The sequence below is a fragment of the Bombus pascuorum genome, chromosome 5 (assembly GCF_905332965.1).
Source record: "Bombus pascuorum chromosome 5, iyBomPasc1.1, whole genome shotgun sequence".
NCBI lineage: Eukaryota > Metazoa > Arthropoda > Insecta > Hymenoptera > Apidae > Bombus > Bombus pascuorum.
In genome coordinates, this window is record NC_083492.1 from 18,221,613 (window position 1) to 18,233,143 (window position 11,531).

An 11,531-nucleotide genomic window follows, 5' to 3' on the forward strand; every position below is an offset into this window, starting at 1 on the left:
TAATTTCAAGATAAAGTTCAAAAGTTCAAAGTATTTTTTCTTACTATAAAGATTTTTAATACTTTATTGACGCTTAGATATACCATATCACTTCATACAAATAAAATACTTATTCGACTTAAATAAAACATATATAAGGATGTAAAATACAATAATTAGTTAAATAACATAAAAAAAATTATGATTTTAAGCAAAGTTTATTGTTTTCGTTTAAATTCCGGAAATACTTCGTACATCAGAACTTCAAAGATATCCTGTAAGTAGACAAAGTGAATAGAATATAATTAACATGACGTAGTTCGTCTTTTTTACTTGAGAATAACTTACATAAAATAATTGTTTATTTAAATTCACATTCTGTAAAGAATCAAATATTTTTATTGCACCACGTTGTGCACTTTGCGCTCCTACTAAATTTGTTAAGACATCAGGAATATTATTTAAGAACTGTCTTCGTGCTTCGCCTCTCGTTTTTAATTTTTCTTCGTCTGTACGAAAAGTTGCTTCAAAAACTAAATGACCATTTGGCCACCATGATTTCGTAAACAACTGTATATAGTAATGAAGCATTGGCTCTGAGAACACCCATGCAATAGTATCTCTGATTTGCCTGATAATTATATTTATTATATTATATTTTATACCTTCATTATAAAGGAATATTTTTTAATTTTACTTGGTGCACACTGAATGCAAGGGATACTGATATTTTATTTCAACCACCAAAATGTCGATCAAAGGACAATACTAATAACAACACTGCTTTCTGACCCAATAATGTATCACAATAACCATTTTAATCAAGGATAGATTTAAATATAAGATTTGAATTTGATTGAGATATGGCAAGAATCATTAAAGTAAAATAAATAAAATTTGGTTGTGTTGTAGCCTGACGAAATATTTGAAGTGAAAGAAACTCTTTCATCTATAAGTTTAATTAGCTCTGTAATGTATTACCCTTTTGTTCAATGTGTGTTTACGTTTAAAACTAAAAACAAACCTGTTTATAGTTCGGCCATAGGTAATTTGAACGAAGGTAATTAACGATCGTCGAAGCCATCGAAATACTCCTCGTAGATCGAAAATTTCACCTAACAGTGTATAAAGAGGTTCTGCTATTGCATCTTTATTAACATTAAAAATTCCATCCGTGGCTGATCGGCCACTATCTGTATCATCTAATAGCAATGAATAATCTTCTTCCTCTTCCTTATCGCGCAATTCACTGTTGTTGTTAGATCTAAAACAAGTTGTAATTTAAAGAAATTAAACTTTTATAACAAATATACAGTTATTATCAAATGAATTTCGATCTAAAGGAATGCAAGTGACATTTTTCAAATTTTTAAAAATTTTAAAAAAAGAAATAGTTAGGTAAATCGTTAAATTTAATGTTGTGAACAATTTAAGTAATCCAACGTTATATAAAAGTATCTAGACTACTAAATAAATAATATTATTTCCCATATATTCAATAATGCATAAGCTAAAAGATGAAATTTGTTGGAAATTCGTGCATATGATCCTGATGTTAAGAATTAAATATAATATAATTTTTATAGAGGCTTCATGTGGAATTTTTGTAACATATTTGAATTTCAAACTCGATTTCCTTTATATCAAAGAAATGTCACTTGCATCCTTTTGGTTCTAGGCGTCTCAAATAATATAGCTACCTACGTTTTAAATAACGTCGATAAAGAGAATCGAGATTTTTTAGGAGAAGGAGGAGCATATTTCAAATGTTCTGAACTTGGACTAAGGAATGTATATAAAGCCTCGCTCTGATTCAATTTTTCATCTTCTAAAACAAACTAAGAACGTTAACAGTTAAGACGATTATCTAAACAATGGTTTACTACATTAATAACATTTAAGAAATTTACATTTAAATATTTTTGTATTTGCATTTTAGCTTTGTCCAAAGTATTTTTATCAGACTTTCCAAAAAACTTCAAAGGTTGTGAAGGTAAATCTAAATTTTTTACATTAGAACACAATTGGCGAAGTTTTCTGTGAAGATCTTGAAAATCTTGTAATTTTCTTAATACGACCCAACCACTATATATACTTTCAGAGTTGTCTTCACCTTCTGTCATGTGGACAACTAAAACAAACTGTGGAGATTCTCCATTATCTGGTACCTGTTTAACAATTATTTTTTTAGTTAAAACTGAATAAGGAAAAACATTTTCTATTTAAATTATAACAGCTTGAATTTCGTTTTTACTTCTGCACTTTGCACTTCTGCTCTCCAATGACCCAAATGTTCTGCCCACATCTCTGTATGAGTTAAATGTGCTTCTAATTGCTTTTTCTCACTTTGTAACCATTCAACTTCTTTGGCCAAAAAATTTAGAACCTTACTTTCTGGTTTTAACGAAGATTTTAATGCTTGTAAAGCTTGCATTTTATTATTTAATTTTTCTTGTAGTTGGTCCAATTTACTGCGAGCATAATTTGAATGTTCTCCAACGAATAAAGATATATTTTCTGATAATGTTCCATTTCCCATATGTCGGTCCTCCACTAAGTCTAAAAATTACTTTTACATTAATGATGACTGATTTGATTTTTAATATAATTATAATTTTATAATGAAATTTTTACACTAACCATCTACTCTTTCATTAAGCAATGCTTCTTGCATATTTTTATATTGATCACTAACCATAAAAGAAGGATAATATTTTTCTTCCAAAATTTTAACAACATTATCTTGAACTTCGTAAAATACATTTGGCCCTATATCACCTAACAAGAAGCTTTCCATTTTCTTACGAATAGCTCTGTCAACTTTTATTTCAGCAGTTGGAGATGTTATATAAGTGTAAAAGATTTCAGCTCCCAATTGATGCCAATTAGATTTATCTGCATTGCGTAATTCTTGTACAGCTGCCCAATACCCAATCAAATCCTGACTGGCAACTTGTTCGAGAAATTGAGAAAGGTATCGTCTACCTATCACATTGTCTAAAATATACTGCAATGGCAAAATTCTTTCTTCTGTAACCACTGCTGCGTCAGTAACATCACTAGCCTATAAAATATTGTCCTTAAATATAATTGTTACTATTGTTTATTAAACAAAACTGATTTTATAACCTGAACAGGATATCCGTTCCATCCCAATGATTGCATGTGACATTCACATGTATTTTTAGCATATGTTAGTTGACTGATATACCTCGTCAATTTTCGAGCTTGAATGGCATCAGACTTTCCAAATGCATTAGTATCTGGATCTAAACCTTGCGCTCTTTTAATATTCTGTATTGTTGTAGCTTGCATAATTTCAGTAACAATATTATATCTGATATGCTTTAAAACCTCTAGATCTTTAGAGCTTTTAATCATACGAATGAAGTCCTCAAATGATTCAGCATACTCATAAGTTTTTCTGTGCATTGCTTCTGCAAGTTGTTGTTGATCAATATATGATAAAATTTTCTGATTGATATAGTCTGGATTTGTTATTAAGTCTATTGCTGGTTTCAGTACTGAAGGAATATAGAAGATATAATGTCATAAAATGTAGATCAAATATATATTATGTATATGTCCATAATTAAATAATGGTTCCATACACTTACTTTTGCATGTAAGAATTTCTCTCAATAAATATTTCATTGGAGCAAGAGAATAACAAGGTGGTAACAAAAATAAGATATACAATTCACTGACCTTCTTCAAATAGTCTAGTTCAGCTGTAGGTGACATTAAGTGTGTAGATAAAATAAATACTGGATCTTCACCTTGTGTTCTATACAAAATACAAAATCTTTTTAAAAAGAATTATTTAACAAAGCAAAATTTCTATATTATATATATATATATATATAAGATTAAAAAAATTGATATAATAAATAATATATAATAATTTAAAAAATATAGTTAAACTCACGAAGCTGTTTGAGCAAGTCTAATTTTTTCAAAATGGAATGTAATTTTATTTACTATACTACAAACAACTAGTTTCGTATGATCCACTTTTGATAAACGATCATGAAGAGTTTGAATTGCACCCCATATGTCTTGCTTCATATTGTCAATTATTTGTTCAGAATTAAAAGCCAATTCGTTTAGCCAAAGACCAACAAAGTCTTGAAAAATTAAGTCCAATAAATTCTGCAAAGCTCCATCCACCATACGAGTAAAAACCAATGGATATCTGACATGTTTCTTGGTATTTTCACTTTTAGCTATATACCCCTTCTGAAATAATCAATTTTTTAAATAATTAATATATTTACAATGTATTTATTTATATATTTAAGTTAATAATGTTTAAATAATATTTTAAAATACAATTAAAAAAATGGTCAATATTGAAGTAAAAATAATCACATATTTTTAAATATATCTATATGTATATTTGTATAAATATAAGTCTTAATATAATAAAAAATACTTTTATAATACAATATACATAGATAAAAAATACAAAACTTAACAAAATAAGAAAACTATTTTGATAGAATAATATTATAAAATATGGAATATGAACTCTAATAAAATCTATTACACAAAATATAGACCAGTTGTCATAAGCCTCTGACTGAAGTAAAATATATACATAAAAAGATTAAAGCTACACAAAATCTACAAACTATAAAATTACAAAATGATAATGAAAATGAAATAACATTTTGACGAGAAAAAAACACAGATAGAAACATAGAAATTTTATTTTCACAATACATAGATTATGAATGTTTTTTCTCTGTCATTAAAAATTGAAATTTAACATTTTTTAATTATAAAAATGAAATATCATGTACGTTCAATAATTATCGTTATGAAAAATTTGATATTAATAATATAAAACAAACCATTAACAGATTATGAAAGGCATCCATTTCTGCAATTGTTTTTGAAGTTGTTGCAGTAGTGTGATGTTTCAGAGAAAGAGCAATGTTGATGAATATGACAATCAAACATCCCAAAAAGAAACAAGATATGGTTAGTAAACCAAAAAGGTAGCACCATAATAAATTATTCCAATAGAAAAGTGCGATTATAGCTGGAATATACAGAATGCCGGTCCATATCATCTTGAATTGTGATTGTAATCACGTGATGATGAATATTACGTATTTAATTTCATATTTGATAAACTTGCTTGTATAAACTGTGAAAAGAAGCGAACCATGTCAACAATATCGCCATCACAAAATACAATACAGACAATGGTCGTATACACCGTGATAAAAAAAAATACAGATCAAATCATGCAGTGGCGCAGGTGCAGGCGCTTGCTTATCCGTGTTCCAAAAGTTACTAGAAAGTTACCAAAATGTTGACAGTTACATTATTTTGGAACGTTCCTTCTAAAATTTGTATAATTTTATTCGTAACGTATTTGTTATATTCTATTCTATTGTAATATTTAATGTGATATTCTATTTGTAATATTTAATATATCATCATATCCCTTCGCTTTGAAATATTTCAGTGTAGTGGGATAAAATCTGTTTCATGCGAAAACAAAATTTAAAATGAATATTGGAAGTACATATGATTATTACCTTCTATAGGTCAAGTAGAAATTTAATATTTAATATCCACAAATATTTTAATTTTCTTTTTAAAATTGTATGAGTATATAGAACAATGTAATTTTAACGTTTCTTTTTCTGTATAATTCTTTAATCATAATTAATGTATCATTATATCTTATTTCCTTTGCCTTGAAATATATGTCGGGTTGGCGTTAGGGGCGTGTAACGAGTCTTCGCCGGTGTTGTTCATTGTTGTTACACAAACGTTTATTACACTGATATAGTTGGTACAAGATTGACAAGCGGCCGCGGTAACTAGACGATAATGACAATGACCCTAGGTTCGATATGGCGAATCCACGGTCCACGGGATAACGAATATACTTTGCTTCGTAGTCTAAGTCGGACTCGTCTTACTACTCGTGATACAAGGATCGCTTGATTAACTCTTTGCTAAGACGTAGATTATTCACCGATCGTACAAACACACTAGGCATATGGCTAATGAGACTGCCAGAAAGAGAATGACTTTCCGTCACGACGACGCTGCAGGGGAAAACTATGATGGGATGTGCCTAAGGGCACGAGATCATCGGATTCGTCAAAGAAAGCCACCGCACGGAGGGTGAGGGAAATAGACGTTGCTGTTAATTGGTTAATTTCTATGTTGGCGGTTAGAAAAGGATGCTAGCCGTCCTTGAGAGAGAGTTCCTAGCAGGAAGCATCGTACGTGAGCAAATCAGATCTCCCATATCTTCCCGCAATAGGTGACAGATTTACGGGCTGATAGAATAAAGACTGTTTGTCAATCTGAAGGACTTTAGATAACTAAGTCCTAAGATTTGTAGCGGCTCCTCAGGCTATCTGAACATAAACTGTGAATGATGCATCGGCATCTGGCGATCATCTTACCCAAAGAATGGGGTCTGTGTGTGGCGAGCCGCGGGGCCGTTGGAATATCTTATTGTCAAGTGTCGGCACTGCCAATTCTTTAAAAGAAAGCTATGTAACTTCATATCTCTGTTAGGTGGAACATTCATCCCGTGACCGTAGCTACGCTCCGGCGACCGGTTGTCGCCTCGAGCCTAAGCTCATTGTCTCAAGTTTCGAATGACTCTGTTTGGGTTATTTCGTAAATGCTACAGTATTGAGGTTTTCCAAGTAACTCCAACGGGGGGGGGGGGGCGGTGTCCTTTCATCTCCGACATATATTAGTTTAATGCAATCTTTTTCTTTTATGTAGAAGCGAAATTTAAAGTGAATATCTACCACTTAATACATAATTCATTATGTATACGGTAATACGTAACTCAATTTACATTTAATTACAAATTAAATTGAATTTATATTTAAGACAGAGAAAATGTTCTTAGATAATATAACGATATATTAAGAAGGAAAGAGAGAAATATATATATATCTAATAACAAAATTTTTTATTTTTATTATAACTAACATTTATGAAATATGTATTAACATAATAAAATAGCACATGATTTAAACAATCGTTTTTGATAAAAGTATAAAAAATTAACAAAAATTTTTGGTCAGTGGTCGAGTCTTATCTATTTAATCCTGTTATTTTTTCGTTATACATATTATATTACGTTACATTCTATTACGTTATATTGTATTTCGTTATATTATATTACGTTATATTGTATTACGTTATACTAAATACCGTTATGTTCTATTATGTTATAATGTATTACATTATATAGTACTTTTCTTTTTTTTTATACGTGGGATAATCCTCATAGACAACCCCACGCCCGGCGGGGTAGTGTCGGACTATACCTGACGAACAAGTTACGACCTTCGGTCCCCACCACTGACCGTGAACATGGATCCAATGCTGCTGGACAACATCGTCGGAACTCCGTTCCGACGGCAGAACAGCGTCGCGGGCAGTCAGGGCCATCCTCCCCCACCACCTCCTACACCGACGACAAGGTGACGACGACAATGTCACAGATGAAATCCTACTAAACAAAGTGATAAGATAGCGAAATTCCAAGCGCCTTAGGATGAGTGACCATCGTATTACATCCGGTCACTCTATCCGTTCTCAGAAATATGCGATTGCAGCCTTTTCCCACTCCCACTAATAAAAGAATTTAAATACTCCTAAAATGATCCCAGTCAGTCTTGAACAGTTACGCCTAGAGCTCGGAAGTGTATCGAAAACGAGAAAAAAAAGAGTAAAAGTTTCTCCTTTTCTAAAATTTCTTTTTATTTACGTGACAACAACGACGGAGTGGATATTATAACGTTATACGTTAACGTAATAGTATATAACGTTATACGTTATAACGTAATGGTATATAACGTTATACGGTATAACGTAATGATACATAACGTTATACGGTATAACGTAATGATACATAACGTTATACGGTATAACGTAATGGTACATAACGTTATACGTTATTACGTAATGCTACATAACGTTATAAATTATTACGTAATAGTATATAACGTTATAAGTTATTCCGTAACGCTACATAACGATATACGTTATAACGTAATAGTATATAACGTTATACGTTATAACGCAATGGTACACAACGTTATACGTTATAATGTAATACTATATAACGTTATACGTTATAAGGTAGCACTATCTATATAAAGTTATACGTTATTACGTAATGCTACATAAAGTTATGCGTTATAACGTAATAGTATATAACGTTATAGGTTATTACGTATTGCTACATAACAATATGCGATATAACGTAATAGTATATAACGTTATACCTTATAACGTAATAGTATATAACGTTCTACGTTATAGGGTAATACTATATAACGTTATACGTTATTATGTAACGCTACATAACAATATACGTTATAACGTAATAGTATATAACGTTGTACGTTATAGGGTAATACTATATAACGTTATACGATATTACGAAATGCTACATAACGATATACGTTACAAGGTTATACGTTATACGTTATTACGTAATGCTTCATAACGTTATAAATTATTACATAATAGTATATAACGTTATACGTTATTAAGTAACGCTACATAACGATATACGTTATAACATAATAGTATATAACGTTGTACGTTATAGGGTAATACGATATAATGTTATACGTTGTTACGAAATGCTACATAACGTTAATGGTTATTACGATGCACATCGTTGCACCGTGTTGCACAACGTGCGGAGGGTTGGAAAACCATTCGGCGAGCGTTCCACAACGCTGTGGAGGGTTGGAAAACCATTCTGCAGGATTGGAAATCGTTGGTGATCCTTTCACAACGATCTATAGGGTTGGAAAACCATTCTACGTTGTTGGAAATTGTTGTAGAGACTTCCACAACGTTGTGGAGGGTTGGAAAACAATTCTGCGGTATTGGAAATCGTTGAAGAGCCTCCCACAACGATCTGGAGGGTTGGAAAACCATTCTACGGGGTTGGAAATCGCTGGAGATACTTCCACAACGTTGTGGAGGGTTGGAAAACAATTCTCCGGTATTGGAAATCGTTGGAGAGCCTTCCACAACGATCTGGAGGGTTGGAAAACCATTCTACGGGGTTGGAAATCGTTGGAGATACTTCCACAACGTTGTGGAGGGTTGGAAACCAATTCTGCGGTATTAGGAATCGTTGGAGAGACTTCCACAACGATTTGGAGGGTTGGAAAACCATTCTACGGGGTTGGAAGTCGTTGGAGAGACTTCCACAACGTTGTGGAGGGTTGGAAATCCATTCTACGGGGTTGCACATCGTTGGGGAGCATTCCACAACGTTGTGGAGGGTTGGAAGACCATTCTATGGGGTTGGAAATCGTTGGAGATACTTCCACAACGTTGTGGAGGGTTGGAAAACCATTCTGCGGGATTGGAAATCAATGGAGAGCCTTCCAAAACGATCTGGAGGGTTGGAAAACCATTCTACGGGGTTGGAAATCGTTGGAGAGACTTCCACAACGTTTTGGAGGGTTGGAAACCAATTCTGCGGTATTAGGAATCGTTGGAGAGCCTTCCACAACGATCTGGAGTGATGGCAAACCATTCTACGGGGTTGGAAATCGTTGGAGATACTTCCACAACGTTGTAGAGGGTTGGAAATCCATTCTACGGGCTTGGACATCTTTGGGGAGCCTTTCACAACGATCTATAGGGTTGGAAAACCATTCTAGGTTGTTGGAAATTGTTGGAGAGCCTTCCACAATGATCTGGAGTGTTTGAAGACCATTCTACGGGGTTGGAAATCGTTGGAGAGCCTTCCACAATGATCTGGAGGGTTGGATGACCATTCTACGGGGTTGGAAATCGTTGGAGATACTTCCACAACGTTGTGGAGGGTTGGAAAACCATTCTGCGGGGTTGGAAATCAATGGAGAGCCTTCCAAAACGATCTGGAGGGTTGGTAAACCATTCTACGGGGTTGGAAAACCATTCTACGGGTTTGGAATTCGCTGGAGATACTTCCACAACGTTGTGGAGGGTTGGAAAACAATTCTCCGGTATTGGAAATCGTTGGGGAAACTTCCACAACGTTGTGGAGGGTTGGAAACCAATTCTGCGGTATTAGGAATCGTTGGAGAGCCTTCCACAACGATCTGGAGGGTTGTAAAACTCTTCTGCGGGATTGGAAATTGTTCGAGAGCCTTCCACAATGATCTGGAGGGTTGGAAGACCATTCTGCGGGGTTGGAAATCGATGGAGATGCTTCCACAACGTTGTGGTGGGTTTGAAAAGCATTCTGCGGGGTTGGAAATCGTTGGAGATACTTCCACAACGTTGTGGATGGTTGGAAAACCATTCTGCGGGATTGGAAATCGTTGGAGAGCCTTCCACAATGAACTGGAGGGTTGGAAGGCCATTCTACGGGGTTGGAAATCGTTGGAGATACTTCCACAACGTTGTGGAGGGTTTGAAAAGCATTCTGCGGGGTTGGAAATCGTTGGAGAGCCTTCCACAACGTTGTAGACGGTTGGAAAACCATTCTGCGAGATGGGAAATCGTGGGAGAGTCTACCACAACGTTGTGGATTGTTGGAAAACCATTCTACGGGGTTGGAAATCGTTGGAGAGACTTCCACAACGATCTGGAGTGTTGGAAAACCATTCTACGTTGTTGGAAATTGTTGGAGAGCCTTCCACCACGATCTGGAGGTTTGGAAAACCATTCTACGGGATAGGAAATTATTGGAGATACTTCCACAACGTTGTGGAGGGTTGCAGAACCATTCTGCGGGATTGGAAATCGTTGGAGAGCCTTCCACAATGATCTGGAGTGGTGGAAAACCATTCTACGGGGTTGGAAAACCATTCTTCAGGGTTGGACATCGTTGGAGAGCGTTCCACTATATTCAGCAGGGTTGGAAATCCATTCTACGGGGTTGGACATCGTTGGACAGCGTTTCACAATGTTGTGTAGGGTTGTATAATTAATTTATAAGGTTTAAGGTATTAATTTAAAACGTTTAACCTATTAATTTGTTACATTTTAGCTATTAATTTATTACATTTAGGCTATTAATTTATAATTATTTTATTTAGAATAATTTTTATAACTCTTAAACAATTAAATTATAAAATTGCAGCCATTAATTTCTAACTTTTAATCTACTAATTTATAACATTTCAGCCATCAATTTATAAAATTTAAGCTATTAATTTATGTCATTTATGCTATTAATTTATAACAATCAAACCGTTAATTAACTACGTTTAAACCATTCCTTGAGAACAATTAAAGCATTAATTTGTAATATTTAATCCATTACTTAATAACAGTTACACCATTAATTCATAAGAATCAAGCCAATAAGTAACAACTTTCGAACAATTAATTTATCACAATCCAACCAATAATTAACAATATTTAAGCAACTAATTCATAACAATTAAACTATTAATTTATAATAATGGAAACATTAATTAACAACATTTGAGGCATTAATTTATAACAATCAAACCATTCTTTAAGTAATCAATAATTCTCTCGCTAGTAGCCTAATAAATCCTTTGATAGATCTAACGAAGAATATTATTCGC

The 11,531-nt window shown here is 33.3% G+C and overlaps 1 protein-coding gene across 3 annotated transcripts; it reads right to left on the reverse strand.

Annotated features, from left to right (window-relative positions):
* Positions 1 to 33: 33 nt before the first annotated feature.
* On the reverse strand, positions 34 to 5,266 carry LOC132907397 (sorting nexin-25). 3 transcript variants are annotated; one of them, XM_060960467.1, is made up of 11 exons: positions 4,836 to 5,266; positions 3,908 to 4,218; positions 3,597 to 3,766; positions 3,109 to 3,503; positions 2,620 to 3,043; positions 2,234 to 2,538; positions 1,890 to 2,120; positions 1,684 to 1,817; positions 1,004 to 1,243; positions 328 to 610; positions 34 to 254 (listed from the first exon to the last, which is right to left on the reverse strand). In XM_060960467.1, exons 1-11 carry the CDS (start codon positions 5,055 to 5,057, stop codon positions 198 to 200), a joined length of 2,772 nt encoding a protein of 923 aa, XP_060816450.1. In that variant the 5' UTR covers positions 5,058 to 5,266; the 3' UTR covers positions 34 to 197. The 3 variants fall into 3 exon arrangements, with proteins under 3 accessions (XP_060816450.1, XP_060816449.1, XP_060816451.1); XM_060960466.1 differs by having other exon boundaries at positions 1,890 to 2,147; positions 4,836 to 5,265; XM_060960468.1 differs by lacking the exon at positions 328 to 610 and having other exon boundaries at positions 1,890 to 2,147.
* Positions 5,267 to 11,531: the final 6,265 nt, after the last annotated feature.

What these genes read in the sequence shown, in the direction of transcription:
- LOC132907397 (XM_060960466.1), bottom strand. Translation starts at nt 5,057, where the DNA reads ATGATATGGACCGGCATTCTGTATATTCCAGCTATAATCGCACTTTTC. An exon ending in AGACTTGCTCAAACAGCTTC is followed by an intron (nt 3,767 to 3,907) that starts GTGAGTTTAACT and finishes TATTTTGTATAG; the next exon opens with AACACAAGGTGAAGATCCAG. An exon ending in AGAAATTCTTACATGCAAAA is followed by an intron (nt 3,504 to 3,596) that starts GTAAGTGTATGG and finishes ATATTCCTTCAG; the next exon opens with TACTGAAACCAGCAATAGAC.